Genomic DNA, 17362 nt, shown 5'->3' with positions numbered 1-17362 from the left:
TCAATACAATACTATGCGAATTTTCATTGTTGCTAAAAAAGTTTATATTTAAATCCTTACATAAATATCAAGCTTATTCTCGTCCCTTAATGAACCCCTGAGTGTTGAGAAAGAGGCTCATGATGAAATCTACATTGCACAAAATATAGCTGTGTTAATATATTTAGGAAATAAAGACAACTAGATGCAGTATATCAATTATTTGTATTATGCATCCGAATAAGAATAAAAGTTCTTTGTTTGTTGTTTTATTACAATTTCTAATACAATAAAATCGGCAAATCGTTTGCGGATAAGTTCAAATACTTGTGTATTTACGTAGTAGGTATAGTGTAACATCCATTATTATGTATATTTCTGAATATAGATATATCGAAAATTGTCACACGGTGTTGTTTACAAAGCGAAAGACACACGTAATACTAGAATCGCTCACTTTGCATAACTTATTTCATTTTACAATTTAATTATAAGTTAATAAAGGTATTTTACGTAAAACAATATTTTTTTGTCTTTTTTTTGTCTTTTTGACCTTTGTGTTTCTTTTTTACTTGAAATTTTCAGTTTTTATAGCCCAGTCTTAATAATAGTTCTCTAATAACTTACCACTTATAGTTACGTTGTTCAATCCTTTGTTGCCTACAACAGTTTTGTTTACCAAGAGTATAAAAATAAATATAGTAAATGCTTGCTCGTTTTGCACATGTTAGTATCTTTAAAACGACTATGATATATTTGGTTACTACATTTAGAATCAAATTCATTTGCTATATGTTAATTATTCATAACATCTTAGTGGTTTTTTTTTCGGTCTGTGATATCTGTTTGTGTCTTCACCCACAAGGCATAACATGCAATACAGTCACATTTGTTCGAATTATATTTGACTTGATTGTCCAACCCTTATTTCGGATTTCGTATGTCTTTTTCTGAATGTATAATACCAGAATTTACAAAGACTGGTTAACAATTGAGTCTAAATCGAAAGCTTTATTTTAGTTTCCAATAACTTTAAAAAAAAGATAAGATTTCCCAAAGAATGCTCAAGTCACAAAAAAAATAGAAATAAAAGGGCAAGCTCCTTAATTATATAAAGGCAGTTATACAACTGAATTTAACAAAAATCGGCAAAATATATAATTGTATAGGGTCTTCAGCTATATCAAGTGTGAGGAGAGACAGGAGACGGTTACATTTTCAAATTTAAAACGCGAGGTTTTTCAAGAGCTTTACAGATTTGAAAATATATTTGTTGAGAGAGTTGAAAATTATCGTATGGCACAATATTTGGTGGTGGAATCTCTTTCTCTAGTAATTTTTGAAACGATATGCGGACAAATGTAATCCTTGCTTTTGAATGATCTGCTAAATGTGTTTTTTAAAGTTGACGTCTAATAGACAAATAATGAAACTTTGACGTTAACTTTGCACAAATTGAGATCAAACGAACCATACGTTAATTAAAAAAGATAGACAACAGGTTAAAAAAAAAAGAATAAATCGTGTACGAATTACAGAAATAAATTAAAATATGACCGACCGATAGGGTAGGCTTGTGTCTCAGCTCACCAACGATATTCATAATGTAAAATTATTTATATTACATGCACATATTCTAAATTACCGTTAAGATACGAATACGCACCAACACGGAAACGATGGTATAAATAGAACGTAAACGCAAATGTTAAAAAGGCACCAGTAGCAGAACCTAAAACACTAGCAACTATCGTCACCCACACTGGATTATCTGATCCTAAAAAATAAAACAGTCGGTCAAATAAAAACAATTATATGCCTTACAAAGATTGTCCTTGTAGAGTCATGACACTCATGATTATCTATGTATTAATAGGTGTTCTTTATTTAAATATTGATATTGATGTATTTTGCAGTATTATTCAACTGCTATAAAAAGTCACTCAAAATGTTTAGGAACATTTTGTATTCTTTATTTCCCATAACTTGCTGTTCTAATCAATAGTATGCATAGTAGATCTGTCCAATCGTGTTTCGAAAACGAAACTGTTAGCATCAATATGCCGGACGACAAATTGATTTTAAATTCCAAGTCATATGACAATATCAAGTGTGTGTTTTTTTAATCGTGTTTTGACTTTTCCGAGTTACACAGCTCGGATGCAAACCGCATGATACAATATCTTTATCATCCTTATGTTATTTCAGTTGTTTATTCTTTTGTGGTCATTGGTAATATTTCATTTCTTTTGCAAGTTTAACTGTCAAATTGGTATAATTGTAAAAAAATAAACAGTCGTTGTCCTAATAAAGGCAAAATTAGTAAACCGCTGTGTGAACGTAATCAATCAATTTCGACAAAAACAAATCTGGGTTATAACCTAAATTGAGGGACAGACATCAACTATAAGAGAAAACAACGAAACAAAAAGCAAACTGAAGTGGAAAACAAACCAAACAACTATTTAAGACACAAACAAACAAACTATAAGACTGCAATTTTCCTCACTTGGTACAGGACATTGAAACAAATGGTGTGTTGAACCTGACCGGAACAGTAAATACATTAGAAAGATTTCAAAACCATGATTATAAATAAAGCCTTCTCCAAAACATTTTTACAAAAGATGAAAAAAGAAGGCAAGCTTTAAAAGTGTTTTACAATTTGGGTATCGGGTTATCTATTTCGAAATAAACTACTTCAAAATAGATATAATTAAAATGTTAAAACTTATATTATTCAAAATTAGAATGTAAAAACTGATACTCATGAGTTATAACTAATAAATAATATAACATATGTAAATTGCAAGACTTATATGTAAACTTCATAATGAATCCACAAGATACGAAATATTTCTGAATTAGTTTAAATGTCCCCTAAATTTGTGCAAACAGCATAAGTAAAGGTTTCCAATGTGGATTTGTTGTCAGTTTACTAAAGACATAAACAAATTGTTTACAAAAATATATAACAACTACACCAGTCCTTTAAATTTGTACCTTGTTGGTTGTTGTCACTATCATCAACCTCATCTTCCGATGTTACTGAAAATAAGAGAACAAAAACTTGATTAACATTGAAATTTCAGTAATATCATAAATGTCTGTCATTAAAAAGAAAATACAAAATATCCCATACTATAAGGATGAAAGATGAAAAATTCCTTACCAAATGTCAACATCAAAAGAAACTATTCCCGACTTTGGACAGACATTCCTTATTATATCAAATTGTAGATTAATTCTGGATTTTCCCTGATTCAAATCACACTCATAATTATGACAGGCACAGAACATTTCACTATATTGACAACAATAAGTTACAAAAACAAACAAAGTAAACATATAAAAATAAGAGTACTTGCAAACCAGGTTCAATCCACCATTGTCTACAATGTATGTACCAAGTCAGGAATATGACAGTTCTTGTCCATTCTTTTTTTGGTGTTTTTTGTTATTTGTCTTATTTTTGATTTTCAAATACGGCGATACGTTATACTTTTTATTATATTGGCTAATGGCTTTTTCATGAAATTAATGTAGAAAATGTAAGGCATTATATGTTATTATAATGCCTTACAGCTGAAGGACGCCTCCGGGTGCGGGAATTTCTCGCTACATTGAAGACCTGTTGGTGACCTTCTGCTGTTGTGTTTTTTTTATTTTGGTCGGGTTGTTGTCTCTTTGACACATTCCCCATTTCCATTCTCAATTTTATTCCTACGCATTCACAATTTGTTTTGATCCGACGATAACGACGTCTTGGCAACGCCTATTGTTGTATGACGTCAGAGAGTAATATAACCACGATTATTTCATATGTGAAATTATCGGTTTTATTTATCTGGTAAATCAATGTAATTTATTGCAACCAATGTAATAATACCGAATATCTTAAACTGTGTGTGTAATAATTATCATTTTCAGCTGAAAACAATAGTATTCCTTATACAAAAGACTGACATGAGCATTTGTGTTTTTAAGCTGCATATATGTAATGCGACTGAGTTAGACAATTTTTGAACCTATTCGTTTCTTCATTCGCCAGGGCTGTGAACACAAGGAATAAAATCACAAAAAGAACGAATGCTTAGAAAAATTAAGAACAAAAAGTATCCCATGACATGTCATATTTCTAAAAATTAAACTGGTGTTGTTTCCTGACTTCAAACTTATGATATAAATGTTACTCAAGTAGTCGCTTTCTGAAATATAAATCATTACCGATTAATAAAACAGCCCGACTAGATCCAGTTCCGATGACATTAGATGCATGACATGTATACAGTCCAGAATCCGTAGTGGCAGCAGGTTGCAGAGTCAAAGACGGGTTTGTTACTGTAATTCCTACTGTTCCTGTTGTACCATGATTGAGTATAACTTTTCCGTTCTTTGTTTCTTTTTCCCAATACACTATCGTATGTTGTGGTATCGAATTAACTGTGCAGACTAACGCCACATTTTGGTTATGTTTAGAGGTATATCGCTTTAACGGTACATCAACTGCGGGCACATCTAAAAAGGAAGCAACGTTAATATGAATGTTTGTGTTGTTATTAGAATTTAGAAAACAACGACGTGGCACGTGTGACCATATCCAGACAACATTCATAATACAGTGTTTACTGTGCAAAATACGCAGTTCGATAATGCATGTTTATTGGTGATGATCTATGCAAACATTTATGAAAACGCATAACCTAATACGAACGAATAACTGGTCGGTTTAAGAGGGATCAAAAGTTTTGTAAAACTTTGCAAATTGAAAGGATTGCAATGTCATAATGTTAGACTATTTATACGATGTAACGGTAATTTGATTACGCAAAAATATCCGCATTTTCCTACAACTATTGAAGTATTGGTTACTGAGCTTTTCAAAAAAGCAGGTATTAACAGTCAAATAGCAGAATTATCGAGTATTGTTGTAAAAAATTAAATCTTTGTATGCAATTTTAAAGTATTTGTTATTTGTTTTTCTTTCCTTTCAGTTCTTGCATTTATTTGTACTGTTTTCATGTGATGTAATGTTGTTCTATAAGAGGTATTTTAAACGTTGCCATATGAGCAGGAGGTGTACTTATCCTTAAAATGAGATCCAACCCATCAATTTCTTTCCAGAAATATTGCAGCTGATATCATTAAGTCCGTTTGTTTGTATGGTGGTATTTGGGTTTGTAGCATTTTAGTGTTTATTTTGTTTTGTTGATATTTCTTGAAAGCTGATGTTTTCCTCGGATTGGCCCCTATTTTTTTTATCAAATCGATTTATGACTATAGCTTTATACACATGTACCTATGATTATGATTATCTCTTAAATTAATTATTTAAGTTATTTGCCTTAAATAATCCTAGTACCTCAACTTTCTGCTCAGACACTGGTGACATTGAATGAAGTTTTTCTCTTGAATACCTCATGAGTTTTGAAGTGTATTTACTTATTCAGATGCATTATGTATATCGCTATTAGGGTGGTCTCGTTAGTCATAAATTATGAGACTGAGATGACCGTTTGAATATAATTCGAGGTACCTGTCTAAAAATAAAGCAGAGGAAGCCATGTCTAGCTCTTTTTTTTTATATCTATAGTTCACGAGGATATATAAATGGAACCAAATCAGTTGGGATTAGCAATAGTTAGAAAACGATAAATACATTAAAATATCTGGCTTCTTTGGTCTTCTAGTTTTAGACAAATGTCTTTTGCAACTCCGACTCATAAAAAATGAAAAGGTTGTCATGTAGAGGCACACAGTTCGTTTCATCTGGTGAACTTGTTCTAGTATGATGAGCCATTTTAATATACAAGACAACATCAATACTATTTCATGACAAAAAACAAATAGTGAATGCCGAGTTTGTTACATTCTAGGCAAAAAATAATGCACACCATGTTGTCAAAACCAAAAGGTGTTATACAATATTACATTATGTTAGCGCGTCAGAGTTGTGTTAAAATAACATGTGCATAATCAACATTTTTAGTTTTTAAATTCATCGATTTATGTTATGGAGCTGATGTTTAAACATTTTAGATTCGTGATTTTGTTTTTAACTATAAGACAAACCTCCGTCTACAGTCAGAATGACTCGTTTACTAGATCCTGTTCCAACAATATTTTCCGCAAAACATGTATACCATCCAGTATCAGATGTAGTAACAACATTAAGGGTAAGCGTTGAATCATCAAGAGACACTCCACTCACACCAGGTGTGTCTTTCGTTATAATTCTATTGTTTCCGTCATGTGTATGCTGCCAGTATGTGTGATTGTGAAGTGGGTATGAATGAACCTTGCAATTTATAGAATACCTATCTCCAAACTTTGTTGAATGAACTGAATTTCCTATTGACAATACTGGTAAATCTGTACGTAGAAAAGTAAGGGTTGCATGTTAAAATTGTAAACCAACTAATTTTTGTGAGCAATTTATGTGTGCTTATCACTTAAGTAATTTCTCGCGAATATGCAAAACGATGGTCTGTCCTGTTAAATGAAAATCAAGTAAATTTGATAATATCGAAATTCAATAGACGAAAAATATGTAACAAAACGCGAAATAAAGTATCGGCAACAAAGTACTTTCTATGATTAGCAGTTGATAAATGATATACCTGTATACAATGAATGCAATTCCTGTTCTTGATTGGTTTGTATTACGACACTTTGAGCTCACAGAGCCTTTTCATGGTAGTAAGTTTATTTGTTTGTGAAGGAACTACATGTAGATATATAGATAGACAGATGGATGGATGCATGGATGGATGGATGGATGGATGAATGAATGGATGAATGGATGGATGGATGGATGGATGGATGGATGGATGGACGGACGGATGGATGGATGAATGGATGGATGGATGGATGGATGGATGGATGGATAGATGAATGGATGGATGGATGGATGGATGGATGGATGGATGGATGGATGGATGGATGGATGGATGGATGGATGGATGGATGGATGGATGGATGGATGGATGGATGGATGGATGGATGGATGGATGGATGGATGGATGGATGGATGGATGGATGGATGGATGGATGGATGGATGGATGGATGGATGGATGGATGGATGGATGGATGGATGGATGGATGGATGGATGGATTGATGGATGGAAGGAGAGAGAGAGAGAGAGAGAGAAAGAGATACACAAGTTGTAATTATATATTACTCGTACGGATGGTGTATTTGACTTGACGTTTATAGATGATCGATGACTGAAGTGTTTACCTCCTAAGACCTTTAGTATAGTTGGTAAACTTCCACGCTGTCCCAAATCATTTACACCGAAACACGAATATTCCCCTTGGTGAGATTTGCCCGGAAACATGATTGTCAAAGAAGGAGATGTTGCTGATATTCCTTGAGTACCAACGGCACCATGGGTTATTGTTGTGAGATATCCATTGACGTTTTTCTGCCAAATTACATGTTTTACTGGTGGTTCAGCATTGACAACACACTCAAGTGTAACTGGAGTGCCGAATATTGTTGTGTAAAACATAGAACCAATGTTTACAATAGGTGGTCCTTGAAGAAAAATAAAAAAAAGAACTGTGCAATAAATATGCAAAAAAGGCATAAGGAATGCTTCAAGATAAACAAAATTCGTAGTATGAGCTTTTTCAAAACCTTTACGCAAACACACATCTGCTGGATCTTTTGGAATGTACATGTTACAAACGATATTTTCGGTAATTGGGAAGTAAGTATTTACTTTTTAAGGGTGCATATACACTTACTATATTAATCTTTTGTTTAGAATTATATCGACAGTAGGTATATATTCAATAATCTTTAAAAGATTTGAGCTTCACTGTTCCTTTCGTATCTGTTGCCTGATTTTGAAACCTTTATCTATTAACCAAGAAATTGACATTATGTAAACGCATATGTCTCCGAAAGTATGATTAACAACAATTTATTCACCAACTTGCTAAAAATTGCAGCAAGAAAACATAATTTTTTTTGTTTGTACTGAAACAAATAAACCATGAATTTGTTATTTGTAAAATAGCAGGCTGATTCAGTTAACTAGATTTTTATGTGCATTATCAATGTGAAAAATAATAATGTAAAAATGTGGTAAACATTTTTCAACAGCCTTTACTAACCAGCAATAACTTTTAATTTAGAAACCCGACTTGTGCCTACGCCAATGATATTTTCAGCATTACACGAGTAATCACCAGAATCAGTTGAAGTCACAAAGGTAATTGTTAACGATGGCATATCAACTGTACTTCCTCTTACTCCGTTGGTTCCAGTAGACAATGTTGTTATATTATCCCCATTTCTTTTTTCCCAAAACACTTTAGTACAATTCGGATGCGATCTAATCGTACAATTAAAGGTAATGGTATCCCCGAACTGTACAGTTGTTTCTGATTCTACAACTTCTACTAGCGGCAAACCTGAATTGCAAAGAAAATTACGAACAAATATATTTTTTGGCAGGACAAAAGGTGTCAAATTTCGTTCTATTCAATTTTAACTATTCTCATTCTAAAACCATAATTCTAAATCTTGTAAAAGATTCACAATCATATCAAAAGTGCCTTTTTGTATTTGAACTGATAATGTAAACTATATACTACTGAACGGATTGTGTCCCTTACTTCTGAAATTTTCCTTTGATCTTATTAACTGATAACTGTCTAACTCAGCCCAATAGTGTGCTATGAACTATTATTGCTACACTCTGGGTGGACGTGTCGTTGTAAATTATATTACGTGTAACAACACAATTATAAGAGAAGACCAAGATTGAAAGTTTGTATTTGCGACAGTTTAATGAAGACTGTTAACAACTTAGTTCATGCAATGCATCTTATTTAGAAAGGGAAAAAGAAATAATTGCTATTTAGTGAAAATAAAATATTGAAGTTACCACCATCAACTATTAAAGAAATATGTTGACTATGTCCAATTCCAATTGCATTTTTTGCATGACATTGGTAAATTCCAGCATCTGAAACAGTTGGAAAATGTATGGTCAATGACGGATTGAAAAGACTCCCACCAGAAGTCCCAATGGTACTATCATGTATGATAGTAGTTTCACTCTCCATTACTTTTGTCCAATAGATGTTGAAATGTCCAGGTGAAGAGGCTATAGAAACCTGAAGCGTGACACTCATCCCATATGTTGTGATAACAACTGTCGCATGGCCTGTGACTTCAGGTTTTCCTGTTATTTAAATAAAAAAACAATTAAGGATTATTGTAACTTAACATGTTAAATAAAACAAATTGTACATTGTTAAAGCAAACTCTAAACATTCAATAGAAAACTACTATTTCTATGCAATTTGTCATTTAAATAACGTCAACCAGATCTATAATTTTCATAACAATGAAATAAAATATTATGGATGTTTTCTGTTTTGCTGACGGTGTTTTGTTTAAAAACTCATAGAGATAATTTTGTCATGTGACCTTGACGTCATTAACGTTTTTTCATGGTTTACTTTGGTTTAAAATAGAATTTAGAATTCAATAATAAGAAATACCATTAATATTATGTTTTTTTCTTTTGAAGTGACATAAAAATAGTACAGTCATTCCTACAATATATTTTGTTTCTAGACACAAATGTTAATGCTAATTTTACTTCATGAATCAATCTTAAATATGTGTTCTATAAAGATTGTTAGATTTTAACCAAACAAAAAACTTCAAATAACCTCCTACGACATTTAGCCGGGACTGCTTGCTTTTTCCAATTCCATAGTTGTTCTCAGCTACACAGGTGTACCATGCAGAGTCATAAGATGTTGCAACTTTTATCGTTAGCCCTGGATTTTCAATCGATGCACCACTAACTCCAGCAAGGTCCGACGAAATGATTCCTACATTTCCACTTGAATTTCGCTCCCAATAGATTCTGTTTAGTGTCGTTTGTGACGATACTTCACATTCCAAGGTAACTGAATGCCCAAACTTCGCACTGTACGATTCAGCACCAATAACAACAACGGGAATATCTGAAATAGACCATACACACAACTATGACAAAACATTTACACTGATTATCAAAAGAGGGAAAAGATACCAGAGTGATAGTCTGATTCATACATCGAATATAAAATGACAAGACCATGGCTAAGAATTAAAAGACTTACAGACAAATATTGGTACAGAAGACACACCATCGAAAACATAAGATTAAGCATCACGAACCCCACCAAAAACGATTGGGGGGGGGGGGGGGTCTCTGCTGCTTCGGAAGAATATTTGATGTGTTTAAACTTCAACGACATCAATTGTTTAGTTTTGACACCAAAATGTTGCAACCGGATGTCCCGAATACTGCAGTTGAATTGAAGCATATGTATCTTGCATTTAGTTAATTTCATTCTTTCAGTGTTTATAAACAAAAGAAGATTGCCAATGAGACAACTCTCCAAATAAACTAAAATGACAATTATAGGTCACTGACGGCCTTCGACAATGAGAAAGCCCATTTGTTTGATACATCTTCATTCAAATATTTTTTAATATTTGATTTTTTAGATATGAAGATCGACAAAACACTGTTTCAAAACGATACAATGCAGTTGCACTTCTGTTATAGATTATGCATGTATGTACATGTACTTCAGCTGTTACTCACTAAACATATTCTACTTAAGTTTAACAAAAAATCGAACATTTTTTTTTGTTAATCAGAATTTTAATGTACTCTAATTTTTCGGTGCTTTTTATAGAAAATCCTCTTAATTTGAGCTCTGACGAATACATTAAATAGTCCCATTAGAAATCAAATCGCATCTCAATATTTGATTTGTATATGAGTGCATTCAGGCAGTAAGCTAGATATATGTTAATGTTAGTAATGCATCCAACGGTTATTCATTTTCTTTATAGAATGTTTTGATAAGGAATGCAATCCTTTATATATGTTTACTTCATTTTGATAAACGACAATTACAATAAACTGAAATATCTTTCTTATCAATAACTCATTCTAAGTGTAACTTCAATTATCTAACGTCTGTATTATTGACAATCACTTTATGAAAAAACGATTAAATATCTTTAAAAATTTTATATAAAAAAAATGGATAAATGATAAATTAACTTAAAGTTTTGTTAGACAAATACAACGATATTTAAGAGCTGCACTAAATATATTTTGAACATTAGGAGGTATACATTTTCTCTGAATTAGGTATTTTTGTTACTTATATTTACAAATACGAACAACGAATGCAGGGTCGGTATTCACCTTGAATTAAAAGTGACGTCCAGTTGCTATATCCAGTTCCAAATGAGTTTGAAGCAAGGCATTTGTAAAGTCCTTCGTCAGAAAAACTTAGGTTATTTATCAGGAGTGATGGCTTAGAATTAAGCTGTATTTCATACTTTGTACTCGCTTGTACTTGAACATGTGTGCCATTTCTTGCATCGTGAAATATCCATAACACAGAAAATAGTCCATTGTCAGGCAATGCAATGGAACATTTGATAACTATACTTCCTCCAAGATTTCCCAGGTAGTTTTGCTGTTCAATATTCACTATCGGAAGATACTCTTGAACAAAAATATACAGATTAAAAATCTTATATTGGCAATGATTTGTAAATGGCCATTTATAAAAGAATCGTGTCAAGCAAAGATACTCTGACAAAGAAACTCTGACAAAGATACTCTGGCAATGATAGAAGTATTTCGGAAATCGTAAAACAACGTACAAATAGATCTTCAAAACAACGTAGACATAACAAGACTAGACAACTGAAACTAGGGAAAGCGGATCTTATACAATATGTATTTTAAGCATAAATCAACAGTTACTTAGACTTACATTCAAAACTAATACCGGTTTATTTATAGGCATTTTCAAAACATTGTTACATATACATATTATTCTAATCATATAAATGAACGTAAATTAGTATGCAAATAGATTTGTTCTGTTCCGTTGCTTAGACATTAGAGATGTACTAGCCAAAATACATGTACACAAAAGGCAATATGTTAAATACGTTTGCAATAACATCATAATCATCGATAATAGGCCTTTTTTCAAAATAACCATTTAAAGACAATAGTTTATTCATAGGACTACAATTTCAACAATAAAACTATATTCAATGGAGGAAATCTGTTCATGTTATTTGAATCATGCATTGAACTTTATTTTTGGTTTTTTAAGTTTAAAAAAAAAGTAATTCCACCTTTTATTCGTTAATATGTTGAGACGCAGTTTGAAAACTAAGATTTAATCTCCCTTTGTGAATATTAACCTGATACATATATTTATAAGCATTTTTGGCATAAAGCTGCTATCGTTTTTCTGTATTAAGTAATCACTGACTTTCAAATATATAGGTGTGAGCGTTCGTTATCCCTATAAATCAAGAAAAGCATTTGTTTCCACCAAATTTTTTTTTTAGGTTTTTCATACAATTGATTGCCGTTTTTTTTTTTGAATATTTGTTTCATAGATGAAAGCAAATGCTGTTGAAGTTATAACTACAATCTCGTACTATTTTCCCTGAAACTGACCTGCTGAATCAGACTCCAGTGTTTGTATGAATATGAGCAACACGGCAGATGCACAGTTTGGTATGATGTATGTTTAATGTTGTTTGTCTATTTGTCTGTTTGTATGTTTGTCTGTGTGTCATATTATTCTTTTCAGCAAATGTGCTGACAGTTTATTTTTAACTAATGAGCCGGAATGTCCTGTTGGTATCTTTAACTTCTCTTTATGTGTTCTTAACACACACCAAGGGGATTTTTGCCTAGACAATACTAGATATGCGTCATTTAATTTACATTTCCTCAACAACATAAGTTTCGGAAATGATTTGCATGAATTCTTCTTACATTTTACGGATTGAAATTCGGGTAAACTGTCGTCATTCATGTACGTGCACCCACACCCATTGACCGAATTTCGAGCCAAACGAACACTAAAGTATTAAGATTTAAACGTTTTTAATCAGTATCGTCTAGGGATATTTATCAGATACCTTTAATCTCCAGAATAATTGGCTCACTTTCTCCGACACCATACCAATTAATAGCTTTACATGTATAGTTGCCAATGTCGCCACTTGTCAGATTAACTATATGCAATGAGGGATTTAGCACAGAACTTCCCATATACCTATCACTTGAACTGACATTTATCGTACGGCTGCCTCCCGTAAAATAGAATAGCCATTCAACTGATAGTAAGGCACTCTGAGGAGAATAAATCGAAACGCTAAGAGATATGTTCTGCCCAGTTTCCTCGTTGTAGTAGCGTCTAGATATTGTGACATTTGGTGGCGTTCCTGTTAATAAATTGTATAATATAATGACATATTACATCACTATGTTCGGATCGTTTATATACTTAAATTCTATTTTTTATTTCTATTTGCTGTCATGTATTTTACAAGATAGTATGTTTATCTATATCCTTACCTCAGTGTTCGTGTTCTAAGAGAACGTGTTTGTTGATTTATACTATATAAAATCTCTGTTTATGTACGATTCATACAATTTTGTTACATGTATATACGACATACCTTCACCTTGATGAAACATATCTATTATCAATTTCTCTGTCTGCTGTACATATATGTGCCAAATGAAAACCTCAACTATATCTTGCATTGTAGTTTTTGGTAAGGTTTGTGTTGTTTTTTTCTTAAGTTTTCTATGTTGTGTCAAGTGTACTAGTGTTTGTCTGTTTGTCCTTTTCAATTTAGACATAGTGTTGTCAGTTTATTTCCGATTTATGAGTTTGACTGTCCATCTGGTATGTTTAACCCTCTTTTGGAAAACATTCAACCGTACACAATTTGTTACTTCGAAATACTTAAAAACCAAACAGGTCTAGGCTAAGACCACAAATATTGTGAAACGATGCGTTTTTTCTTTTGAAAACAAAAAAATTTGACCTTCAAATATTGCATTAATCGCTCACCCGGTATGAACACGTGATAGTGAGTCTTATCCATGTAATAGTAGGATGATAAATAAGTTAGAGTCAACTTATTATTCTAATATGTAACGCTATAAGACACTACTAAAACTTAAACCAAATATCATGGCATAAAACGAAACTTAAAATCCTCAACTGGAGGGACAACTTACTTTTACTTCTTAAGTTGAGATTTGTATTCAAAGTAAATGTAAAGGGCTTCCAATTTAAAACCAGCGAATCTGATTACAATAATAGTTAATTATATCGTTAGAGTAAACATATGAAAGCTTCATTGAAATTATTCAAAAATTATCTTATTTCAACCACACAGTTTCATAAAAAAATGGATTGACAGGAACAAGTTAAATAAATCAGTTGACGCCAAGAAAGCTACATTTACAAAATATTTTTTGTCTATTACACTAGACCTAAACAACATACCGCATATAGAAATACCTATGTCGGACTCTAAAGTGCGACGGGGAAGCTTAAGAACGATGGTCGCGCTAACGTGCGATTGTCTACGCTAAAGTTTGATGCTTCCATACGCTTATGTCCGATGGTCTGCGAAATTATAGACGTTAGAAATGTATTTAAATTATGACGTTATCAGTCGTTTATCTACAAACTAAATATGAATACCCCGGAAGGCAAATTACAACTATTTAATTAAGAAATTTCAACGAAATGTCAATGACTTAATTTATTTAAACCTTACCGTGCGTTTTTTTTAATACCACCAAATTATGGTACGTCACATCCGGTTGTATACGAAAGTAGGTCGAAAAAATATTCCCTTGAATTTGACCGTTGTAGGTAATTAATCCTACATTTTATTGCAGAAAAACTATTTCTGTGTCATAAACATATGTCTTGGGTATTTATAAAACACCATTATTTTTTATTTGTGATTTCTGTACATTTTTTTTGTAATCTTGAGGTTACATGGTGACTAAACCTTGTACACAGATAGAATAAGGGGAGAAATTTGATTGGTTAACTTCCAATGATGGTTACTTTCTTATATGCAATGAAATGTTATGTGAAAATTTTTCTATAAAACTGGACAGGATAAAACTTTCATCATGCCAAGTATTTCTTTATTTGAAACAAAGCTAAATTCTGCACAACTTTTTGAAAAGTGCAAATTTAACAAAGACTAATAGGGGAAATTCAATAGTGGTATTACACCTATTTAAGCGAAAGGTGTTTTATTTTGGTAGCTGGAAGAACTTGTATCCTGCAGTTGACCGTATTACCTAAGGCCCTTTAGATACAAGTAGTATTTACATAACAAGCTGTATCCTATATTTATTGGAAGCAAATACATGCATTTGAATCATTGTTAATAATGCAGTTTTGTTTGCGGTCCATGTTAAAAGGTTGTCGCTTTATTGAAAATTAACGTCGGCAAAATAAAGGTACATATTTTCATCCGTAAATTATAAATATTCGGCTAAAACATTAGATGGTACATTGCAGTATAACATGGATGTGTAGTCGCTACAAAAAAAAGGCGAACATCAATCTCGGCAATCATCACCTTTCTCTCTTATTCAAATTAAACACATAATAAGTGTTACATATTCCGACAATAAACGAATTTGTATTTTTTATTATAAAAGGACGATTGTAAGGGGAGGTGTTTCCATAAGTGATAGCTGTGTACGGCACGCTACACCAATTATAACAATATGTAATACTCACGAGTTGTCAAAAATAAATGTAAAGATATATAGTATTAAACGACGCCTTATTTCATTACCTTTTTAGCAATTATTACGTGGTTGGTCCTTTCACATATGGTATACACAAGGATTATTTTTACATTGAGTGTTCTTTTTTTTAAGCCCCCGAACCGTACCCTTTTGGTTCATCGCACTTTAGCGTAATGTCCCATCGAACTTTGCAATATACCATCTCACTTTAGCGTGATCATCGCACCTTAGAGTCCTACATATAAATCAAAACGAATGCAGAATACAATTATAGATATAGAAATCTTATGATTAGTCTGATATCCTTACACTTTTTAACATTAAAATCGCCAGCATTAGACCAGTCTGAGTCCAGCAAGAGACCTTTTGAACAAAATATTTATTAGATGCCTACTCCTTATGGAAGTACACCACTAATTAATGGCCCCATTGCTTTCTATGCTAAATTCCACAATTTCGAATGGTCACAGTTTTTTTTTTATCTTAAGTTCAAATAAAGTGACAATCATTACATGTCAAAGTAACACCTTCTGGTGCCCTGTACTAACAAACACATACTTTACATGGCATATAAGAAAGAACTGGTTCCGGGAACTTCGGATGTACCAACACAGGTACTGCCGATCTGACAAAAAGGCAATATGTACCCTCCTTTTTTAATTTGATGCCATTTTTTTATTATTCAAATTGATTAGTCAAAAATTGTTCTACAATGATCACCAGTCATGCAGCTTTCATTTGATACCACAATTGATAAAATATTCCTAATATTTTGAAAGTTATGTCCATGCGTAGGAACTATTTGTGTTAAATATGTACTACTGTCTGGTATGTGCTTTCTGGCCGGGCCCGATTTAGTGGTGTTACACCTTATAATACATGCAATATTATTAGAAGTAACCATCAGGGTGACTAATGCCCTTTATATTCATTGTTGCATTTACATATGCATATAATGGTTTATGTATTTATATATTTGTTTAGTGTTTGGATGATGAAATACCTGTTACATTCAAAAATAATACTGTTTTACTTATTCCTGTTCCGAATTCATTTGTTGCTGCACACTTATACTTTCCTTCGTCCCTATAGGTTAGGTTTGATATTATTAGTGAAGGATATGACTGCGTACTTCCTCTGTATTTATCTGGATTAGTTGATGGATAAATAGTCTTGAAACCATGTTCGTTTTCAAAAATCCAGAATACAGAATCTATAGCATCGTCCGTATGTGTGACATAACTCCTAAGTATGACTGTCTGTCCTGCTTTCCATGAAAAGTATGTTGTATTCATTTCAACAGTGGGAGGTTTTCCTATATAATCAATAGAATTTCCATCCGATTATTCGGTATTTCAATGATATTTTACAATTATTGACTTTTGATAAATTTATTATAATGATCAACCCCAGATATATACTGAGTGCCAATGAGAACGCAACACTTTTGTTTTTCAAAAAAGTCTTATAATTTTTATTTTATTTATATCCGAACTTTGTGTAGTTGGTTGAAAATGACTTTTAATGATGTATTCTTCTGACTTTTCAGTCTCGTTCAGTCTCGTTGAAATCTCGTTCTTAAATTATTTCCAAAACATATGATAGAAGTGGAAAATATCAATGAACTTTAAAAATATTATAATCAAACATAATTCTGTGAAAAAATTGTGTATTTACCATGAACGGTTTTTGAATAATCCAGTTTTCAAATTTTACGACCATTCAA

At 32.2% G+C, this 17362-nt stretch overlaps 1 protein-coding gene across 1 annotated transcript; it reads right to left on the bottom strand.

Moving 5' to 3' along the window:
* Positions 1-1595: 1595 nt before the first annotated feature.
* On the bottom strand, positions 1596-16931 carry LOC134694442 (hemicentin-1-like). Its single transcript, XM_063555454.1, has 11 exons — positions 16640-16931; positions 12975-13280; positions 11221-11526; positions 9677-9976; positions 9013-9180; positions 8105-8404; positions 7221-7520; positions 6052-6351; positions 4207-4497; positions 2983-3027; positions 1596-1756 (listed from the first exon to the last, which is right to left on the bottom strand). Exons 1-11 carry the CDS (start codon positions 16929-16931, stop codon positions 1596-1598), a joined length of 2769 nt encoding a protein of 922 aa, XP_063411524.1.
* Between the last annotated feature and the right edge of the window lie 431 nt (positions 16932-17362).

This window comes from Mytilus trossulus, chromosome 13, assembly GCF_036588685.1.
Source record: "Mytilus trossulus isolate FHL-02 chromosome 13, PNRI_Mtr1.1.1.hap1, whole genome shotgun sequence".
Classification (NCBI taxonomy): Eukaryota; Metazoa; Mollusca; class Bivalvia; order Mytilida; family Mytilidae; genus Mytilus; species Mytilus trossulus.
This window is presented reverse-complemented; position numbering and strand designations above follow the sequence as displayed.

Coding starts and splice junctions, on each gene's coding strand:
- LOC134694442 (XM_063555454.1), bottom strand. CDS start 16,931: ATGAATACAACATACTTTTCATGGAAAGCAGGACAGACAGTCATACTT. Junction 13,281..16,639: donor ATTATTTTTGAATGTAACAG/GTATTTCATCAT, acceptor ATTTATTAACAG/GAACGCCACCAAATGTCACA. Junction 4,498..6,051: donor CATTCTGACTGTAGACGGAG/GTTTGTCTTATA, acceptor CTTCCTTTTTAG/ATGTGCCCGCAGTTGATGTA.